This window comes from Euleptes europaea, chromosome 5 (assembly GCF_029931775.1).
Source record: "Euleptes europaea isolate rEulEur1 chromosome 5, rEulEur1.hap1, whole genome shotgun sequence".
Classification (NCBI taxonomy): domain Eukaryota; kingdom Metazoa; phylum Chordata; class Lepidosauria; order Squamata; family Sphaerodactylidae; genus Euleptes; species Euleptes europaea.
In genome coordinates this window covers 26,355,600-26,379,487 of record NC_079316.1, presented here as the reverse complement: position 1 = coordinate 26,379,487, position 23,888 = coordinate 26,355,600, and the positions used below count along the sequence as shown (strand labels likewise).

General features: G+C 40.8%; 1 protein-coding gene across 1 annotated transcript in view; it reads left to right on the top strand.

Moving 5' to 3' along the window:
- Positions 1 to 23,888, top strand: part of RSRC1 (arginine and serine rich coiled-coil 1) — a 270,622-nt gene that overhangs the window by 217,616 nt on the left and 29,118 nt on the right. The window contains exon 7 of the mRNA XM_056849746.1: positions 12,067 to 12,132. Within this exon, the coding sequence (XP_056705724.1) occupies positions 12,067 to 12,132 (66 nt within the window). The remainder of the gene's footprint in view (positions 1 to 12,066; positions 12,133 to 23,888) is intronic.

The window sequence follows — 23,888 nt, the reverse complement described above, 5'->3', positions numbered from 1 at the left end:
TGTTTTATTTCTAATCCTGATTTACCCAGTTACATTTTTGTTACAATAAGTTGTCGCAACTACTATTATGGCTGCTGGTGATCTTTTGTATGAGTGGAGAGGACGTGATCCAGCCATAGGTTATGCGCTTTTAAGTTCTGTTGATTTCATTGAATGAAACTTATGTTCTTGCTCAACTTTCCAGTTGAAATCAACGAGACATAAAAGTGACTTACAGTGCCTGAAAAACATCTAAATTTCCTTCATTGTAACATTGTGTATCAAGTTGGTCTTTGTTGTTGTTCAAGTGAAATCTTTTTAGGCAGGACGTATTTCTATGTTATCAGATTAATAAAAAGAGGTAGCTATACTTGGTTGGCATCTTGTGCTAGAAGTAAATGTGCCATTTTCTTGATGTTCTGTGTCTTACCTGGTGTTGCAATTGGAAATTTGGACTGTAAAGGAAGCAAGTAGTTGTTCCAAATGTGTCCATGTATAATGAAATGTGGGCTTGAGAGGACAAATGTTTGTTATAATTTCCCACCTTTATATGTCAGAGTCAGTGGCTGATCCAGGAAGCCCCCCCCCCCCTGTAACAAAGGTTTCCTGTTCCTGTGGCCTTACTAGGGCTGGGGTGGCCTTTTTATATTTTGCATAATGGAGTATTTTTCCTTATAAGGAGAAGGGACTAATTTTCATGCCTAAAGGTTCCGAGAAGTTTGTGATTTAGGATTATTATTATTATTTTTTAAATAAAGGGAAAAGGGTTACCAGTCCTCAGTAAATAGGATAGGGATCTGTGAGGAACTTATAAAGCCCTCCCTGTGCAAAGCCATGTGTACATTTCCCTGGGATCGATTAGCAGGATAGCTGCTGCTGGTGGGAAGTGTGCCTTCATGTTGGGCCATGGCCCATGCCAACCTGTTCTAGGGGAAGAATAAGGGGGCATGCAAGTTGTGTTAAGGAGTAAGTTCAGTTGAGATATGTTAGTGATCATTTTATGATTTTCCTTTCCCTGGTAACCTTCAACCTGTTAGAGTTTTATTTTTTGAACCTGTTGAATTTTGAATGTGATCTTTTAGTAAAACTATCTAAAATTTTGGTGGAATTTCCTTATACGCCTCAGATGCTGTGACTGAACCAGAAACCTTGGGGGGAAGGGGGGTAACCTGGACCCCTCTTAAGTAGAGGTGATTGCTCAACAACCAAGTTGGTGGTAGCAGTTTACCAAACCCTCCTGCCCAGTGGTTAAGCAGGTTGGGTGGAAAGAAAGCAGAAAGCTGATGAGGGATAGTCCTCAACCCAGGAAAGGAGTTCCATGATGGATCCCTCCCACTCCAAGGACCCCCCCCCTTCCTCGCCAACACCATGAATAAGAATGACTGTCAATTTAAGGCGTGGAAGAGTAATTATTAGAGCCAAGAACTATCCAACCTCTTGACAATGATTTAGAGTTGAATAAGATTGTTAGTAATATAGGCTGCTGTCCAAAGGACTTCCTCCATGCAACTGAAAGCTATCCAGTATAATTTCCAAAGATACAATAACCCTCAGGAGCAGCATTTTAGAAGATGAAAAGGGCTGCAATATAGGGAATACACATTGGGCATGCGGGATTCTACTCCTGTGTGTCTGGATCTAACCCTTAATTTGGACATAAATAGCCACAGTGCTTTATAATTTACTGTCCTTGTTTGACAACAATTAACTTGTGTGTGTGTTGCTAGAATAAGGATTTTTTTTTGTTAATATTCTCTTAACTGCTTGACTACTGTGTGACTGGTCAATTTAAAAATGTATTTTAATGGATCAAAATGGTCATTTCTTTCATTGGGAAGGTAGCATCCAATGAAATACTAGATTGGCCTGCATCTTTTACAAGGAATGCTGAACATCTAACGTATGGCTATAAATTAAAGAAGAGAATGTGTAAAATAACAAATTACGCTATAAAGTTTTTAAAGCAATTTCTTAATTAAAACAGAGAATATTTATTACAAAAAGAAAATCATAAAATTAACATGAGATTTTACAGGGTGGAAAACATCTGAAAATGGCAAGGGGTAGAAAAATTTGAGCACTTCTCCACTAACTGGTGCCAGATGTAAATCCAAACTGAATTCTTAAATTGACTTACAAGTATAGTCAGATTGTTTTCCAAAATGATCTCAACCACATCTCTTCCAACTAGAAGAAGAAGCAGGAAGTTAAGCCATGTAGGCCGGATTCCCTACAAAGTTCCACAGCCTCACAGTATAGTTCTAAAACATCAAATACGAATCCTACAAAGTTGAGAGGCGTAATAATGCAAAGCCAGCGTTCTCTTTAAAGCTGTCTCAAGTGTAAAATGGCACCTTTCTCTAATTCCGTGTTTGGTAATAGCATAAGCTAGGCTCAATTCTGAGCCAATTAGATCTTTTCCAGCCATCTGTAAGCCTGTTCACAATGTGTCAAGAGTTCATAATCTTCAATTACTACAATTATGTTTGCCCCAATGGCACTTTTCTCACTGATAACTATTCTCTTATTTTTTTAAAAACACAGTGTTGTGGCCTGTATTTAGTCATTCATTCAGAATCAGGAAGTTAATTCTTTGTGTACTCTTTGCATCACACTGATGAGCTTTTTGCCTTCCTGAATGGTGTGTAACGTGGCTCGGGGACTGCAGTATGAAAGGGAAATCCTGTGAAATTCATCCTCATCTGCTCTTGCACAAGCAGACCAACTCGAAGAGTCTGCCAGCTTTTGCCCAGTTCCCTCTACTTACTGCAGTCCTTTGTAGCATAAGAGCATATTGTTTAGGGAGGGGTTGCTTGGCCCTCACTAGATCCTTTTGGGAAACCCAAGGAGCTTCTGGGACAAGGAAGAGGTGAAGAAGGGCCTTTTCTGCCAAGTCCCTCATTTGCAGGTGTTAGGTTACACCGATTATATTTAGATTAAAATTTCACATATTATTGTTTTGTAAAATAAGGTACCGTATTTTTCACTCCATAAGACGCACCTGACCATAAGACCATAGTTTTTAGAGGAGGCTATAAAGCAGAGTCCCTGGAAGCCGGGCGGGGGGTCTTGAAAGTTCTCCATGCTGCCATCCCAGGCAGCGCAGAGCACTTTCAAGACCCCCCGGCCCGGCTTCTAGGGACCCCCTGGAAGCCCGGCGGGGGGGGGGTCTTTAAACTCCTCCGCGCTGCCATCCCAGGCAGCACAGAACTCTTTCAAGATCCCCCCCCCGCCCAGCTTCCAGGGAGTCCCTGAGCCATGGACCCGCCCAACAGTTGAGCCTCTGGACCGGGAAGCTCAGGGGGAGGGGGGAGGTTAAACTGCTATGCGCTGCCTAGGCAGCGCAGAGCAGTTTAAATACCCCCCCGCCCGGCTTCCAGGGAGTCCCTGGAAGCCGGGAGGGGGGGTCCTGAAAGTTCTCCACGCTGCCATCCCAGGCAACGCAGAGTAGTTTAAAGACCCCCCGCGGGGGTTCCAGGGACTCCCTGGAAGCAGGGCGGGGGGTCTTGAAAGTGCTCTGTGCTGCCTGGGATGGCAGCGCGGAGGAGTTTAAAGACCCCCCCCATCGGGCTTCCAGGGAGAACCTAGAAGCCGGGTGTGGGGGGGTCTTGAAAGTGCTCTGTGCTGCCTGGGATGGCGCGGGGATAACTTTCAAGACCACCCCTGGAGTCCCTGGAAGCCGGGCGCGGGGGGTATTTAAACTGCTCTGCGCTGCCTGGGCGGAGGTTAAACTGCTCTGCGCGGGGAGGGGTGCGGAGGTTAAACTGCTCTGCGCTGCCTGGGCAGCTTTGCCCTTCTCCCCGGGGCCGGATTCACACGCATTCGCTCCATAAGACGCACAGACATTTCCCCTCACTTTTGAGGAGGAAAAAAGTGCGTCTTACGGAGCGAAAAATACTGTACTTGGTAGAAGACTTCCATCATGCTTTCTTTAAAACCTAATTACCATGCTGCAGAGTTAAAATAATTAGCAAGTTTCATTACACTGGAACAGGAACAGTTTGCAACGAATGCATCACGCATGGTCTGGCATTATCACTGTGTTCTACAAAATGTATTTGAGCAATTGCAACTCCAGAAGACTGTATAGTATTCTTTAAGTTTTTATCCCTTCCTCCAAGGAATAACTCAAAGCAGTTAATGGCAATGTGTAAGTGATTCTCCCACTCGAATTACACAGTAATTATGGAGAACCTACTTTTGAATAGGATCTGGATAACTATATTAGCTGTCTTCCAGACAACTTTATTAATTGCCTTCTTTCCTAAGCCACTGTGAGATAGGAATACTTTACTGAAATATCTTTCAGAACTCTAAATATTTTTTTGCTACTGGGAAGGCTTTTACACCTGCATTTTGCCAAAACCTTTTCCAGGTTGAGCACAACCCTCTACCCACTTTCCCTAACATTAATAGCTTTGAAATAAAATTTATTAGTGCTTGATGTGTATCTGTTTTCATTTGAGTTAACTGCTAATACCACCACATTCTTATTGTTATACACATATCTGACAAATGGGAAAGGTAAATATGAATTGGGGAAGCATGACTGTTCTCACCAAACTACTGGCCATATTGTGTAGCTTGCATAATACTGGTATACACGGATAAGAGTGTACTTGCGTATGCACAGTGTGCCGTTTGCATCTGGCATCATCCTACTGTTTTACAATATGTAAGTAGAGGGATTACAGCTCTGGAAAACTGAGTATCCCCTTCCTTCAAGGGAGAGCTCCAAGCAGTTCATGGCATTTTAAGTGATTCCCACCACATTTTATTTTTGAAGGTATCTCCACTGAGTTTCATAGCTGATTAGAGGTTTTTGTCTTGGTCTTTTCAAACCATGTCATCCACTGCACAACTTCGACTCTGATTTGTACTATGATACATGCAACAGTGATAACTATTCCGTGGTGTTTGGTGTAAATAAATAACGATTACTTGCTTATTTGGTTTGTGTCTGCATTTCTGTGCATTCTTCCCTGGATTGCAGTCCCTGGACAGGGATTACCTTAATGACAAGACCTTAAAACAGCATGAAGTGTAACCAACAAAGATCCTATTTTTTTAAAAAAACTCTTTTGTTACAATGTGTGTTAGACTGAGTAATATCTCAGCATCCTAAACCCATTTAAAATGAGTTTTTATTCACTTTAATCATCATTGTACTTTGATATTTTTCCTACAAAAAGGAGCACAAAAGTAAAGGGGAAGTGCCTTGCAAGTGTAATAGTCCAATGGATTTATTTTCTTCTGATGGGGGAGTAATGTGAATATTCTAAGTTCTACTTTTTGCATCTCTACAAACAGCCCTGGGCTTGGTCATCATTCTGAAGGTCACATTTTAACCAATTAGCATAAAGTATTAGTAAACTCTGGCACATGTTCACAAATGTTGTTTGCTCTCTTTAAATTCCTAAATTTTAAAGATCTGCTTATTACATAATTTGACATGCTAGTTATTTTGTTATTTTAGTTATTTCCCATATAATATCCATTGATCTGTTTCTTTGTGATATGTGATGAGAGCTTCCTCACCCCCCCGTCAGCGACCAAAAGATGGTGTGGAGCCCAGACAGCAGGTCAGGACCCTCTGTTAAGAGGTGCCATGAGATGCTGCTGTATCCACATACTTCCCCCCACCACCACCACCAACTTGCAAAGTATGCTACTAATGTGTACTGACAATGCCCCATGGCGCAGAGTGGTAAGCTGCAGTACTGCAGTCAAAAAGCTCTGCTCACGACCTGAGTTCTGTCCCAACAGAAGTCTGTTTCAGGTAGCCGGCTCAAGGTTGACTCAGCCTTCCATCCTTCTGAGGTCGGCAAAACGAGTACCCAGCTTGCTGGGGGTAAAGTGTAGACGACTGGGGAAGGCAGTGGCAAACCACCCCATAAACATAGTCTGCCTAGTAAACATCATGATGTGTCTCATCCCATGGGTCAGAAATGGCCGGTGCTTGCACCTTTACCTTTAATGACAATTTGCTGTATTTCCCTGATCTCTCTGGTAGATTCTGTATTTGCATCTGAGAAAAACATTATTGTTTGCCCGAATCACTCTTTTAGCTTGTTAGGTCTGCTTTTAAGATTTTGTTCTTCAGGATTACTCTAAAATGTGTTTTTTTGTTTTGTTTTTTTAATAATAGAAGATGAAAAGAAGTATTTCAGAATCAGATTGAAAGATATTACAGTAACATTCAAGTAGTTCTGGAACTTTATAAGTATTTAAGAGGGAAAAAATCTTTAAAGGTTTATTTATGACTCTTGAAGATAATTTTTGTGCCTTTTTAAAATCAAGAATGTTATTTAAACCACAGTCCTCAACTAGTTGAAGGTATGAAACATCAATCACTGCATACTTCTTCACCTGTAACAGTTTATTAGGCATTTGCAAAGTAGGTTAAGAGGCTGTTTGTGTTGATAGAATTCAGAATTTGCTGTATTGAGTTTTCCTGACGCACCCACTTTGGCTGCAACATAAGATTATATTTTCTAGCATCTTTGTCCACTTTGTCAGTATTGTTTATCTTTCCTATTGCACTCATTAAATGTGGTGACCACTAGTGACTGTTTAGGACTCTTGCCCTCCAAAATTCTAAAGGATCAGCTCATTTCTGCTCGTCGCATTTTCTGTCAAGATTTTTCGTTGGAGTGTTCATAGGGAGATCTTCCACGAAAATGGGAGTGGGAAGGAGTAGGAAATATTTTATGTGAGAAACATTTTCATTATTTAAAAAATGAAATGTGGAAGGGGTTTCCATTTTAAAATCAGATATGGTTTAATAGTGGTTCCCTTTCAGTGGTGGATGGTAATGCAAATCAAGATGGTCTGAAAGAGTGCTCAAACCGTGCAGTCCTAAGCACAGGCATACTCTTTTAACTGTATTGACGTGTCCAAGGAGAGAAGGTGAAATGGAAGTATTGTAAATAAAAGGGCTTAGAAGGGTGCAACCAGCATGGTGTAGTGGTTAAGAGTGGCAGACTCTGATCTGGTGAACTGGGTCTGATTCCCCTCTCCTCCACATGAAGTCTGTTGGGTGACCTTGGGCTACTCATAGTTCTCCAGAACTCTCTCAGCCCCTACCTCACAAGGTGTCTGTTGTGAGGAGAGGAAGCCGCTTTGAGACTCCTTCAAGGTAGAGAAAAAAAATTTACCTGAGTATTTAGTTATTGAATATTCTGGAGCATATCTATACATAAGGAAATATGTACATGTTATCATTCATGTATCATATACCATGAAAGCAGAATTAGGGCAGAACTAGACATGTTAGTCGACATGAGGATGCTGTAATAAACAGCAGTCCCATGTTTTCTCTCCTCTCCCCATAGTGCTTTGCTAGACTTTTGGGTAGCCCTTTCCCTGTGATTCTCCACCTGAGACAGCCAACAGAGAGAAGAAGGGAAATGTGTAATATGATATCAAAATGTAGATAAATCTGCCTAAACCTTACATGTGGTTGGAGAGGGGGCTCAAAGCTGCTATTTTTGATGGCAGCCCATGTCATTCATCGCATCTAGGTCTGTCCATGTCAGGAATCATGCCTAGCTCTGTTGTAGCATTTATCTTCTATCACCCCATCTTCAGGTTCTGCTAGAGAATGACTCAGTAGTAATGTTCCCAGATGTGGTTGCTGGGTTGCTATCAGCTACCATGAATTTCTTCCTGGCAACCACCTGTCTGTGAGCACTTGTCCCGTGGTAGTCCCACAAACAGCATCCAGAGACAAAGAGTCCAAAAGAGAGCTGGAAAACACACAGGTATTGCAGAGCTTACAGGTACATTGGCACGAATGGCAATTGGGAGCACGGGGTAGGCCTATAAGGGAAAGTATTAGTCACAACAGGTCAAGGCGGCCCCCCTTCCACTGAGGAGTCGTTCCCACGGGAGATAGCACTGGAACAGGAATGCAGCAGCTAGCAGTTTGGCCTTGAGAGGCACCTGGTAGAATCGAAACTAAAACGGAGTCTGACAGGCTGCTTAGAGCTGTGGAAAGCAGGCCTGACATTCTGCCCTCCTTAAGGCCCCCCCCCCACAGTCCGCCACCGGTCCAGGCTTGTCAGGGTAGGCGGCATGGAATTGGCGGACCAAACGGGATGCAGACACGTCATGTGCACGTACCCATTCATCGTGGGCGGGACCGAAATGTTTCCAACGGACTAGGTAGTGGAGAGACCCATGACGGACGCGAGAGTCCAAGATTTTAGCAACCTCAAAATGTTCCTCCCCCCCAACCATCACTGGTACATCAGGGAGTGGTTCAGGATGCCACTTGGGGGAAGGCACGTGTGGCTTTAGCAAACTGACATGAAAGACAGGATGGATTCTCCTGAGTGATTTTGGGAGTGAAAGTTCCACAGTGACTGGATTGATGATATGAGTAATGGGGAAGGGACCCACTTCCTTGGCACTGAGTTTGTTACACGGGCGGTTGGACCGTAGATTCTTGGTGGACAAATAAACCATGTCTCCCGCTGAGTAGTCCTTGCCCGGTGAGCGATGCTTATCGGCTTGACTTTTGTATTTACGTTTAGCTCGCTCTAGATTACGTACCAGCCAAGGCCAGGTTGTCTGAATCGTGTGAACCCAGTCAGCAACACTTTCTCCCCCCTCCACCCCGGAGACATCGTTATGGCTTATGGGACCAAAGTCTTGCCCATAAACGGCCCGAAAGAGGCTAAATCCAGTTGATTGATGCACAGCATTATTATACGCATATTCAGCAAAGGGTAACAATTCAACCCAATCATCCTGATGATAGTTAACATAACAGCGCAAGTAGCATTCCAACACAGCATTCACCCGTTCAGTTTGGCCATCGGTTTGGGGGTGGAAAGCACTTGAGAGACCTTGTTCCACCCCCACTAATTTTAGGAAAGCTTCCCAGAATTTAGCCACATAGCTACTTCCGCAGTCGCTGACCACCTTGCGCGGAAAGGTATGTAGACGGAAGACATGTGACACAAAGAGGCGGGCCAGTTTTGGGGCGGATGGGATACCTGTGCAAGGGACCAGATGCACCTGTTTAGAGAACAGGTCCGTGATTACCCAAAGTACAGTTTTCCCCTCGCTGAGGGGGAGGTCAGTCATAAAATCCATAGCAATAACCTCCCACGGTCTAGTGGGGGTCCCTAACAGCTGCAACAATCCAGGAGGCTGGGGATCTCAGTTTATAGGCTACATTAAATTATATATTATTTAGGATGGTTGTGATTGTTATATTATTTTATTTTTTTGCTGCCTTGCTCAAATAATGATGCAAGAAAAAAAAATGTCACCTTCAAAAAACTTTTTAAAATGTCTACTGGAATATAGAGGATAGAAAATAGGCATTATATAGGTTATATGTAACAAAAATGCATTTCTAACTATGAGATAATCTTTTTAACTTACGATTTAGCTATTTTTTTTTAATGAACTGTTCCTATGCAGAGAACAAATCAGTTATGGAAGAACAAACTGGCATAGTGGAATAAATAAATCAAATTTAAGCTTGGTAGTTTATTGAATCTAAATTTTGCCTGCATGGCCCAAGAGCTATATATAAGCAATCCATCTTGTGCTGATAATGGAGGATCTTGAAACCCACCTAATGTTTGCATTATTAAATTTCAGTCTAATGAGCTTTGCTAATACATATTGAAGATGGTTGTAAGGAGTGCAATGTGAATCTAAGCAGGATAATTTGAAAGAAACATAAGCTGAGCATTTTACATGACTCAGGGGGTATAGCTACAATTACACCTATAACCAAAATTGAATTCAAATGGAATTTCTATTATCATTGTCCTGCTACTAGGGAGAATAAAGTGTAAATGAAGTAAAAGTCTTTACAGTTACCAGTGGTTTGTTTTTATTATCTAATTTAATAGATTCTTGTAAAGATATTACTGGCAGAAAAGTTTTAATATTTCATGACTTTAAATGCAGTCTAAGTGTGTCTAAAAGCTTGTAAATGGAAACAGATGTCTCTGTAATTGCTTCTATCATTTCAGAACATCAGTATTTAAGCTGTATGTTTTCAGAAGGTGTAGCTACTGACTGCAAAGAGGCCTCAAGCTTTGAAAGTTGTGGTCATGTGGCATTCATGTCCTTCATACTTAATATGTAAATTGAATATTCATATAACTGATGTGCTGGTGCAGAAAAAAAGCACCCAACTGTTGTTCTGTGCTTGTCTTATAATGGATTTAGTGCATAGTAAGATCTACTGTAAAGTCTCACTATCCATATTTTGGTTCTTTATCTTTTGACAAGGCAATACTTTTTAAAAACTTAATATTTCATCAACTATAATGCTATTAGAGACTTATTCTCATGAAGTTCACTCATCAGGCAGAGAGATGGCAATAAAAGAGAATGGCCCCTTTGAGACATCAGCGCTTTGGAATAAATGATGTGCTAGAACAGAAATTTAATTAATTTACAGAGTATATTGATAGTCCCTTGTTACTGTGCTGTATATTTTTAATCTTCTTTAACATCTGTAGTAAAGTGTTTAAAACCCCTGTAGTTGAGCAACTTGTAGATAATTAAGTAATAAGGGAAGAGGTTTCTAAACGGAAGAAGATTCTTTTTAGAATATGCTGTCATAACATGAATGAAATATCATTGCTAAAATGTAAAGTGGGGATGGTAAGAGGGCCCAGTCCATTGAGCAGCAGTCTGCTGGAGCATCATGTGGTTTCTGAAGGGGTCCTTGCCAAATACCTCAGCAACAGATCATGCACTTGTTATGCACTTGGAAACCCTCGACATCCCCTTATTGATCCTGACTGACATCATTCCGATGGGGATCTATGAACTAAATACCAGTGTTATTCCCTGTTAACTACCCAGGTCTGACATTAAACCATAACATTCTGAATTATAGGATGTGGGAGACTTGCAGCCAAAGAGAAAATCAGTAAATAAAATCTTCTCTCCAACCCTATAAAAGATCTGATTTACAGGATGATGATCTTGACAGGATGGAAAACTGGGCTAAAACTAATAAAATGAATTTCAACAGAGATATAAATGTAAAGTTCTGCATTTGGGTAGGAAAAATCAAATGCATAATTATAGGGTGGGGGAGACTTGTCTTGGCAGTAGTAGGTGTGAAAAGGATCTAGGGGTCTTAGTAGACCATACACTGAACATGAATCAGCAGTGTGATGCGTTAGCTAAAAAGGCGACTGCGATTTTGGGCTGCATCAACAGAAGTATAGTGTCCACATTGCGCAAAGTGATGGTATTGCTTTACTCTGCTCTGGTTAGACCTCACCTAGAGTATTGTGTTCAGTTTTATTCCCCTTCTTTTTTCTTCCACTTCAGTTTTGGGCACCACAATTTAAGAAGGATATAGACAAGCTGGAACGTGTCCAGATGATTTGCCTCTGCAGGGTATTCTGCAAGGCTTCTGCAGGGTATTCTCCCCTCTGCTGATCTGAGTTTTAAAGTGTCTGTCATCCTGCCCTTCCTCCAAAGTGCTCAGAGAAACAGTTCTTGATGCCCATTTTTAAAATCTGAACAAGAACCTTGTGGGGCAGGTTAGACTGAGGAAAGGTGACTGGCTCACCTAGTGAACATAATGGCTGCTCATGGATTTGATCCCAGCTCTCTCAAATCCTAATCCAATATTTTTTACACTACACCATGATGGTTGTTGATGTATGTCAGAAAGGAAAGCAGGGATTTGTGGAAACTTCCTGTTGACATGCCCTTCTGTTTTTTCCTTCCTTTATAATGCAACTCAATCTGGTAAATGTTCTTGAAAGAGTCGATCTAAGGCCTCCTGAGAGACCTGAGCCAAGAGAAGGTCTTTCCCAGTGGATTTAGAATGATTTGTAGAAGATATAGAAAAGAAGAATTTTCATTAAGAAATGTTCTTTTCAAAATTAGGCTTACAATTTTGTGGCATGTCTGCACCATGTGACTTGGTGCTTCAGCTGTAATAAGTTCTGAAACACTAATTTGGTAATGAATCCCCCCATGTTTTTCCATCAGAGATGCAACTAACCATGGTATATTTCCTCTAGAAGGCCTTCTTGTGTATAAAAATGGTAACAATTCCAAACTAATGACTGTTTTGTTTATTTTTAGCTAAAGCAGATGAAGCATTAAAAGCTAAAGAGAGAAGTGAAGAAGCAAAGAAGAAAAAGGAAGAAGGTAATTCAACAAAACTTCCAATATTGTAGCTCGCTCAGAGTAGTACCAACATTTTAAGGTACTTTCTGTAAATTAAAGGACTGAAATTTGTTATGTGTAGTCCAAATCCTGATTACTAGAAAAACCTGAAAACTGGACATTTTTACATCAAGCAGTCCTAGACTATGAGGTTTGCATTGTAACAGTGTTAACTATACTACTGGCAGTTTTATTCTCAATACACTTCCACTTGCAAAATGGAATTTCATGACTGCTCCCCTCCCATTGTGGTTTACGGTGTGCCCCAAATGCTTCCCCTGGGATTCAGATAATCCCAGGAATTTCACTGGATGTAATCTGCAGGTTGTAGTAGGAGGGGGAATCATCCCCTTCCCTGCTCTGGTGGGAAGAATGGCAATGTGTGGCTTATAAACTGCTTTTGGCAGTAATTTTTTTTTGTCTGTTGCAGTTTCTATCGTATGTGTATTGTGTTGTATAAGTGGGCAAACTGAATGACAGCATGTCATTAAGTGAGGTTTTACCCCTCTGAATTAAAAGTTTTTCTTTGGAGGAGACTGGAGCTCATATTCCTGTTCAATTCTCATTAGTAGGGAGGTGGAGTATGGAGAAATAGTAGATGGTGAGAAGAAGTGTCCTGATAAAGCATCATCAATTGCTGATTGCAGCTGGAGCAGTTAGATTATTTTTGTGCTCTGTGCTACCATCTCTATATGCAGGAGCCTGGGAGGGACAATGTTACTGAACAACCTGGGATTTCAGCATCATGACAAAGCATCGTCAGTAAACAACCTATATACAAACTGTCTTAGAGTTCCACTTTGGGATCTACCAACAAGCTGTAGTTTGTCGAGTAACTTACTTTCATATATCACATTAATATGGAGTTTAATCAAATTGAGGTTTAGGAACTGTCATTTATCACAATATCTGAATATAGTGAGAGACCAAGCTGTTCTTCTACCTGCAGAAATCCCAGCAGCCATGCTAGTTCATCTCCAAGACACCAGCATGTGGTATGATCACTTTAATTGCACTTTTCAATGACTGAGGGCTTCTCTAACTAGGTTTCTATTATACAGGCAGTTGACTGACACCATATGCTGAACTTTGCTAATGTGGATTGCAAAACTGAAAATATAAAACATAATTAGCCTCACAGATTTTAAACTGATAATTTTAATTTTGCTCACTATCTTAGGTGGAGGTGATTATAGATGTTCAGATTTCATAAACTTCAGTTTAATGATCTGTTCAAAAATCGTTGAATCTTTTCTTCTCTCTAACTTCAAAGCCGACTGGGCACTCATTACATCTGAAGAAAATCTTTTCTTTTATGTTAATTTTCTAATTATGTTATCCAGATACACTGTGTGTGACAGTATTATAATAGGCATGTACGCTTCTCACATTAGCAATGTCCATTGTGGCTAAAGATAAAGCCACTAAAGTTACTATCACCGCTAGGCCAATATCTCTACCCTTGAAGTTGTAATAAGTAAGAACAAGAGTGCCCACTTTATCGCTGTCATGGTACTCTATCTTGCTTTTATAGCATTTGAGTAGATTTTTTGTAGTTTAACTTAAAGCAAATTTGGAAGGTATTTAAAAGGGCATTGTGTGAAAGTGAAAACTAGATAACTCATCTGAGCTTCATGGACATTCTAACTTCAAAGTAGAATATAGTTTCCTCTAACTTAGTCTGTCATCTCAATAGTACACAGCAGGTGATTAACCACTTTCAAGTCTCTGGGCTTTTATGTAAGGAGTTACATCAGGAGTTTATTAAGATCCTTGTGTAATGGATTTCATATGAAAGCTTGTTTTCTGTTTTCTCTGTGAAATCTTTTATGAAGTTGGTATCGCTCAGTTTTCAAACTGAGGATAGAAACCCAAACCTCTAATCCATTCTGTTCTAACTGCTAGTTTACATTCTTATTTTGAAGTTAATCAAAATTATTGCACTGTATTAGGGAGCGTCCTAAAATGTCTTGAAAAGGCAAGACTTGCTATGTCCCAGAGCTGATTTCTAAGAGGTCCGAAGCTGTCTTCTTTGTACAAGAAAACCCTTCTTCTGTTGATGCAGAATTACAGTGCATTCCTGAGAGTTCGGAGTTCAGGGATGGTGCGGTGCCTCCTAACCATTTCCCCAGCGCCGAAAACTAGAAAAAAGCCCTTAAGGCTTTTCAAATTTTAAATGGGGATTTCCCCCCAAGGCGGCACCTGCTAAAAAGCAGGCGCAGCAACGCCGTTCTCAGCGCTGGCATCCAGGGCTGAAAGGGGACAGGAGGCTGCCTAACGGCAGCTCCTCCCCCCAGAACACCCCAGGAACACACTTTTAACAACAACAACCTCTCTCAAACAATGAGGCTGGGACTTTAAGACTTGTCAACTGCAAAATGACCATCCTGCCTTATCCAGGATAATATCATAAGACAGAACCCAAGGATATCCATCCAGGTGGTAAAGGAAGCAGTAGGCTGGAGCAGGTAAACCAAAAGCTGCAGATCAGGTTTTCTGATCAATCTTCGCATCTAGAGAACTTTTTGCTATGTTTTCTGTGATGGACCATGTTTGCATCTATCTATCTCATCTCTGTCTTGCTTCATCTCCTGACACATTTGGAGGAGGAAGACTATATTTCGGTCTATAGTAGGGTTGCCAGGTCTCTCTTTGCCACCAGTGGGAGGTTTTTGGGGTGAAGCCTGAGGAGGGTGGGGTTTGGCTGGAGATCAGTTATAATAGCAGGAAATCTCCAGCTAGTACCTGGAGATTGGCAATCCTAGTCTATAGTCTTCATCCTGTGGAATAATCTTGTTTTAAGTAAAGCTACATTTTAGTGGGCTTGAAGTAAATATGTGGTTTACAAAATGTCTTGTTTTCTGTAGTTTTTTATATAACTTCCTCCCCCCCCCCCGAAAATATTTAACTGAACATTTACTTTATAAAATTACTGCATCCAGCAAAAATGAATGTTTATTCCTCCTCCCTTAGTGGGTAATGGTTTTTACACCTTTCAAACCTTAAAGGTAGGTATCAGGTTTCCAGAAATTCTTTAGCTTCAGGACTATACTAAGCGTGATCGGTGGCATAAATAAGCGTATTGTTTTCCAGCTCATAAAGAAAGGTTATTCTTTTATCTGCCCCTTCGTAATGGTGTCTTAACATTACTTTTATTGTAATTTTATTGCCAAATCAGGTGTGAAATTAGATGTTGGATGTTACATGTAATCTGCCCAGAAATCAAATTATTTGACCTCCAAGCCCACCACTACACCCTCCTGCTGGTTTGCTGTTACATATGCAGCATTTTCCTGTCATGAATACAAATGGCGGACAAATTAGAATCTACAGACAGCTGACCTGAGCCACAGATTAGAGACTAGAGAGCTTGTGCTACTTTAAATGTTTTAATTACCACAGTCCCTATAGCTAGAGGAGGAACTCCCACAAAAATGAGAACAATTTGTCCCCTCCTTCCCGTTTAAATTTGTCAGCATGATTATGTTTGCATTTTCATTGGAGCTGCTGCATTGAATTAGATCCATTAATAAGCATGCAACACTTTTACAAGAATGTTTTCTGTGGCAGAGGGTGTTTTAATTTGGGACTAACAAAAAGTGGCTTTAGCGTTTTATTTATGATGGCATCAGGATTTATAACAGATTTATCGACAGGCCTGGTTTTCTTTAAACTCTAGGCCTGGCTAGTCAAACTCAAAGTAGATGAAATATGTAGTCCCAATAAAGCTGCGATAAGGCGCAGTAGGAATACTGCTGAGGAGGAAAACGTTCTTTCCGTATTGAAATCAAACACACTGGATTACCGCTGAGATATTAAAATGGTTAGTTCTAATATATCATGCATAATACAATTAAAAGGTTTCTTGGTTATTAAAATGGAGCTTGTCATGAAAACATACAGTTTGAAAAATGAGGCATGGTAGGTGATTAAAATATCTGACAGTGACAGCACTATTTTGGAGCCTGGCATGAATCAGTATGTAAAGGGTTTAGAGAGAATTATATAGGGGAAAGACATTTGTAAAAAAATAATCATAAATATCAGAGGAATAGCGCTAAATAAGGAGTCATTCCTTTGAATGTAAGAAATAAAACTGACTAATGCTTAAAGGAATATGTTGTCCTGATGCCTTCATTTCTGAATTTGCATTTTTTGTTCTCATGTGTGTTGGCCCAGTGTTGAATTGATTAGTTATGCCTAGCTAGTAAGCAGTGAAACATTTTATATACACTGGGGAAATAAATTTGGCAGAAAATCAGCATGAGTAGATTTAATTATCACTCTGAGACCTTTTCCTTTTCTAGCTTAGTGATCCTGAAACTCCACGTGTTTCACTGAAATCTGTATGGACGCTAAGCTTCGCTTCCCAATTTGTTCCTCCACACAATGATAAGCCAAGCAATTACTGCTTTATTGATTTTTCATCATGGCAAACTTAAAGTTGATTTTTCCCTGAAAAGGCAGGGGTGATTAAGTGTTTCCCCTCAGTTTAGTACAAGAGAGCTGTGTGGCAGAATCTAATATCCTGAGGTCAACCTCTGCAGGCAGATAATACGGTGTCTTGGCCACGTGTTAAGGAGAGAAATCAGGGCTACAAATGTGATAGGATATATGTGGAGACAGTTTAATTTGCTCCATTTATATGGACAAGTCATGTGGCACATGCTTGGAAAACATCATATTGAATAGGCTTGGAAATAAAGCTCACGTGAGCAAAAAGAAAGGGTGAGCACAGACAAGAGGAACAGTGAATAAATTGTGCCGAGGGGAAAAGAGCTATGATTTGAAAACAGGAATTATTTTTGGAACTGTTTTTGTGTTGGGCATATACTGACATCTAACTAGACTTATATTGAAAACTGAAAGACAGTAAAATTAACATTAAAAAGGGATCTTTAAAATTAAGTAATTAGATTTCTGCTTATTGGAGCATGTGGGAATTTCAGTATCAGAATCCTTATGCAATTAATGTTTTGTAGTACTTGCTTCTTTTGTTCATTCTCATAACCTAGTGAGAGAGATTCACTTTTATTCCCATTTTGCAGGCTGAAGCAGAGGTGTAGTTTTCACTGAGGTGGTAAAGCTGTGTCTGAGCTATACCAGTTTATTCTGCCAGCGAAGGCTGACATGACTGATTGAATGCTCCTTCAGACAGATCTTCAATTTGGAAAGCTGGATAGGAGAAAGAAGAGTTTCTAGGCTAGTCTTTTGGTATATGCTTTCACTGAGTAGGGAATTTTATTCTGTTGTATGGTGGAAGGCATTCTCAACCACCTGAGTGGTTTAGTGGTTGGAATGTCAGACTGGAAGACCCAGTGTGCTCAAATCCCCACTCTGCCAAGCATCTTATTGGGTTAATTTAAGCCGGTCCTCCTAAACTATATCACATTCAGCCTAAACTACATCACATTCAACCATGTAAACTGTACCTGCAATCTAAACGGTACAGATTTCAGACACAGCTTTACCACCTCAGTGAGAACAAGACTTCATGTCCACCTCCCACGTCCTTGATAAAGGTAATACTTGGACACGGCTTTCCTATATTTAGGTTCAGAACTCTGTCCATGTGACTCCAGCAACTGAAAATATGAGCACTCTGAATGTCCATAACAAGATATTAGCTGATCTTTTGGGGGATAAAAAATTCTTTGATAACATTCATCTGGAAACATCATAAGTAAATGGACACAGTTTGTTTTTCAGCTGTGAATTTTCACATCTTTTTAAAATTTAAAAATTAAAATTTATTTTTATATCCAAGACTGTTTATTAGCCCTCTCTGTGAAATGATTCTTACCATTTGACAGGAAACACAAATCAAACTATTATCTGGTGGCTTGTGGAATAGACACTTTAAAATGACACCTTTATCTATAGAAATCACAGACAGGAGCACCTCTGCCCCAACCAGATAATACTCTTCATATGCATCAAGTTACAGTTCAGGAAATCAAATAAGGGTTAGTAAATTGATAGAACAATAAAATTACTGTGATGTAGGGAAAATTTCACCTCATACTAATGGACAAGTATAACTTCTGCTATGGGAACATGCTTGATGAAACCTTGAATAATTTTCACTGGGCTGCACTTACAGTAAAATTATTTACATTTATGTATTACACTACTTGGGAGGGAAGGAAGCATGGTATATCTCAATCTTGTCAGATGTTGGAAGCTAAGCAGGGTCAGGACTTGAAAGGAAGACCACCAAGGAAGACTTTGCAGAGAAAGGCAATGGCAAGCCACCTCTGCTTCTCATTTGCCTTGAAATCCCCTTGCTGGGGTCGCCATAAGTCAGCTGTGACTTGAAGGCACTTTACACATACATTACAATACTTGGATTCCAGCTTTCAGCACATAGCACCTTCAGGGTAGCTTACAAAATATAACAATCATCATAGAAACAATAAAAATACAATAAACAATAAAACACAGAATCAAACAGAGAACAGTAAATTGGCAGTCAGGAAAGCCACACATATAAAGGGAAGCCAGGCTTCAAGAAAAGACTGGATCTTGTGATTATGTTCTGCTAATGGCAGAGCCTTCTACCAGCACAAGGAACATTCTGGTAGTGGAAATGTTTGCTTTGCTGGTCAATGACTATAATAAATTGAAATTGAAATAGTGGAACACACCTCTTCTGGAAGGAGAAAGCTCTGCTGCTAACAGAATGGAAAGCATAGGATCCAGCCTAAATAACTCAGGTCTCTAGCCCATCTTACTAGCCATTTCCCAAGAGAACTGCTGCTACTCAAAAGGCCCTGTCAAGCATTGCCCCACCATTTAGGGCAGCAAAGGTCAACAACACTACTCTTAATTGTGATGAGACCAGCTGATGACAATACAATACGACTGGACGTGGTGTAATATCCCAGCAGTTAATTCCAGGCAGTAACAGGTCATCTGCATTTTGAATTAATTGAAATTTTATAAGAACTTTTTAAAGGCACCCACATTTTGACTACCAGCCCATTCCTGAGCCTTACAGCAGCTGGGGACAGTATGGCTGAGGCCATATGGGGAAAATAGCCCCATTGAAAACAGTGATGCTGCACCAACAAAAAGCTGGGGTAGCACCACTGTTTCTGCAGGGGGCATTCCCAGGCTGGAAGGGGTGAGGAAGCAGACTAAAAGCTCCGCCCCTCGGAATGCCCCCCACGCCAGCGCCACAGTTCTCTTCTGGGATTTAGGTCCTGGAGAGGCTGTGGTAGCAGCAGAGCTCCGTGCAGCTTGGAAATGCCCCCCCTGCGCCAGCATAAGTGCCCCTTATTCCGTTATAAGAGGGCACTTATGCTGGCGCAGGGGTCACATCACCTCCACACCACTTTCAGCCCCAAGCTCAGGAATGGGCTGTACATTACAATAATCTGCAAATTGAGAAGGTTGCCGTTCACTATTCCAGAGTTTGTAACTTACTACAAAAGTCTCCCCCCCACAGAATTTAGAACTAGTCTGTATATTCTGAAAAAGTATGCAGGCCTCTACCATTTCAAAATATAAGTGGCAAATTCTTTCTTTGTTTAACAATCCAGTGACCCAGCATTCTTGGACAGAACCAGTCTTACATGTGTGTGTACTGTCAAGTCACAGCTGACTTATGGCAACTCCGTTGGGTTTTCAAGGCAAGAGACGTTCAGAGGTGGTTTGCCATTGCTTGCCTGTACATGGGCTGAGAAAGTTCTGAGAGAACTGTGACTGCCTCAAGGTCACCCAGCAGGCTTCATGTGGAGGAGTAGAGAATCGAATCTGGTTTTCCAGATTAGAGTCCGCCACTCTTAACTGCTACACCACGCTGGCTCTCAGTCTTTCTATCTCCGCATAGGTAATGTGAAAGACCTCTGCCTGAGACCCTGGAGAGCCGCTGCTGGTCTGAGCAGACAATACTGACTTTGATGGACCAAGTGTTCATGTGTTCATGTGGTATAATCCTAAAAGGGTTATGGAACATGACTTTTTGAATGTCTGGATTAGTCCTTGGGTGTGCCACAGTCCTTTCTACACAGGATTTTGCACGCCCTCCCACTATGTACAAAGCACCATCTATGCAAGAATGGAAAATGTCTCTTTTGTAATATCAAAGATAACACTATACAATGATGGGTGACAGGAATTTAACAGAGTTTAATATATTTTAGTGCCCTGTAAAAACTATTTTAGGTATGCAACACTCTTAGGGGGCAGATAAACAATGTATTTGGGCAGGTTAATTACACTTGTAGATTATTTTACCCATTGTTGGTTTACATTTGTCCAAGAGGAAGGCACAGTGTTTGACAGCAGCATCTGCTAAAAAAGTAATATGGCAGCTCTGACGTTTACATCTTCCTTTACAGCAGCTCTTTATGGGAAATGTCATTGTTAGACCTGATCAGTACTTTACAAACTTTAAGTAAATGTTTGCTTTCACTTGAATTACACTTCTGTTACCTCAAGAGGATATCATCTTTCTGGTAATCTATCAATCTCAATTAAGGTATAATAAGATGCCAAGGAGGCAGGAGGGGATGATCTTTTTGTCCCCTTCCTTTCCTCTCTACAGCCCTCCAACTCTGTGCCACCTGTGGGTTCCGCATGGTTCCACAATCCTAGGAGTCAACTTTACTGGATTAGAATGTGACTGGTGGGGGTGTGTTGAGAATGCAAGAAAGATCCATAACCAGCAGTATCTTCCACTGACAAATTGCAGGATCCAGCCCTAGATGTGGATTGCTTGAATGCACATCTGGTTTTACCATCTGGCAAATGCCATTATGGGTGGTAAAACTGAGTCAGTCATGGGTGACTCAGTTTGTTAATTTGCTGAGGAAGTGAGAAGAAACATCTACAAACCTCACTGCATGCTTAGCTCATGGATGAATGAATAGTACAGCCCTTTGCAGTTATTCCAGTCTAAGCCCATTGATTTAAACGGGCATATGCTGGTCTAATTCTGCATAGGACTACACAGTCACACCAGGACCTTTAACTGAGCCTTTAAGAGTGAATTTGCATTGCTATCCACCCTCTCCAGTATATGATGAACCAAAGAAAAGCGGAAGGAACTGAAGAGCAGCAGCCTTGCTTTGTCCTACATGGGCTATTCTGTATTTTCACTCCCACAACCTACCTTTTGAAACGGGTTTTGCCCTTAAACAGTATCTAGATTATGCCAAGATTAGGTGTCATTTTACTTTATACTTCCAAGAGTTAATGTTCATATTATTCCTTCATTTCATTGACATTGAAAACATGGTATAAACTTGCTACAGCAGGATTCGATTGCATGAGGTCATGCCACTCCACGTGGCCTGCATAGCTGTAATAACTTAGAGTGCAGTACTCAGTGATAAGAAAATATATTTAGATGCCCTTAAGTTCATTAGTTATTGGCAAAGGTCACACTTTATGTTCAGTTAATTTTATTGAAGTTCATTGTTCTGGCAGTGACCTGAACTCTGGCTGTGTGGCCTTTAACACATAGAGTATATATACTCTGAAAGAAATTCAATTTTAATTTTAGGTAACACATGATTAAGTTTTCCTTTATTAATTGAAACCTGTCTAGTACATAATAAACTCTAGTAATTCAAATGTCTAATGCAGAAAGAAAGTTTTAAACTTTAATCAGAAGTTCCCATCTATAATTGTACATATGTTCTACTATACAAAAAGTTAGATTTCTTACTCTTCAAATTTATGCCTAATTAATGGCATATTTTAAGTAATATCTGAGAACATCCAGCTAGACCCTTTATGTCCCTGGAGAGTATAGACACTGGTGCATTTGGTTGACATGGCCACCTGGTGTTGAATTTATACTCTCTAGAGAATCTGTAACATCTGGTACGTACAATGATCTCCTTTTATACATGTTTCATCTTTTAATGTAAATTTTTGACAAAGTGAAAAAGTGAATTAGTAACATAATTTGGTATACATTATTAGAGATATTAATGTAAATCATTTTGCAGAAATCAGATGGGCACAAGTATGAAATTGTTCAAGAAATATTATGTTTGATTGGTCAGAAGTCTTGTCTGTATGCTTTGACAACACTGGTGGCCAGTGTTAACTTGTAGATAATTGCATCCAGGAATGGTTGATTGCATACAAATATATTTTTTGCTCCAGTTTGCTCCAGAATTTAATTTTTCAATATGGTCTTTTCTGTGCAGCTCTATTGTGGTACTACTATCTTTTCTCAATCTTCTGCTTCATTCCTATAATTAACTCTCTTCTGAAGATATTCCCCTAACTCCAAGAAGTGAATGAATCCAGATGTTTTTTTAAAAAGAAAAGGAGGTAAACTGGTTCCTTCCTGCAAGCTCTTCATCATCTTCTACCTTGACCTGTTATTAATTAGTATGTGTGTTCTTTGGGGCAAATGCTTTTTAATTTGTCCCTTGTACAGTAATAGGTAAATTCCTGGCAACTTAATCGTTTCCTGCCCTTTATTTTTTCCCATTCCCCTCTGTCCTTTTAAAACTGCTACGTTTTCCTTCAATCCTAACAACACTTTTCTGGGAGTAAGCCTCATTTAATAGACCTTAGTCAAGTTCTGACTAAACTGTTTAGGATGGCAACGTTACAGCCCATTCCTGAGAGCTGCAGCAGCCAGGGATGGCATGCCCGTAACACCTCCAAAGAGGGGTTGCCGCTGCAGTAAGGGGGGAAAAGGGCTTTTTAAAAAGTAAAATTTAGAAAAGGGGGGGAAAGCCCCACTGACAACACTGATGCTGCACCAGCAAAAATCTGGCGCAGCACCGCTGTTGTTTAAGGGGGTGTTCCCGGGCTAAAAGGGGTGAGGAAGCTGCCTACCAGCAGCTCCACCCCAGGACACCGACTCAAGGACTTGTGCCTGTGGGAGGCTGAGCCGGCGTCTGAGGGCCGCGCTGCCATGGCCGTCCAGGGTGGCCGGCGCAAGTGGCATTATGCCAGTGTCCGTGCCAGTTTGGACTGCGCAAGTGGCACAGATGCTGGCGTAGGGGTCACGTCGCCTCCTAAGGTGATTTGGCTCCAAGCCTCAGGAATGCACTGTTAGTTTTCCAGTTTATTTATACTTTAAATATTTCAAAGCCAAAGTTAATTAGACAGATTACTTTTTGTTTTAGTTACTGATGTCATGTTTGTCTCAGAGATGAAGGACAAACGTTGAATTAACAGGAGATAATCAAGAATGGGAAAGAATCTGTTCCTGTGGCATCTTGAAGGGCACAGTACGTTGGAGTACTGAACTGGGAAAGAGAGCATTTTGGAAAATTAGTTAGTATGCATAGAAATGTTTAAAATACCCTTCTTCACAAACCTTGACATCTGCCTGGGAAATTTCAGAGGCTTTTATCTAAACCAGAGTAACTGCACTCTTCATTCTGTCTCATAGTACAGATTAGAATCTCTGTGTCACCCAATAAGCATGCATTGAAAGAACTAAATTTGAGATCTGACATTTCTCAGTTGAATTTCTGGTGTGCTTGAAATTTTTTCACGGTGAAATTTTGCCCTGTGACACTGGATGAATTATCTCTGTATTTCCACTTCTCAAAAAAGTGCGAAGTAATAATCTACATAGGGTTAAGAATGCTTTCCCAAGGTTTTTGGATTGTGTAGGAGCCGAGGGTTCGGGGTCCCGGGTCCTCCGCTCCTCTGCCGCCCACACTGGTTGAGCCCAAGGAGCCTCCTCGGCCTCAGACCAGTCGGAGGGAGAGTCCGAGTCAACTTCTCCCTCAGACGTAGCAGAGTCTCGCTGC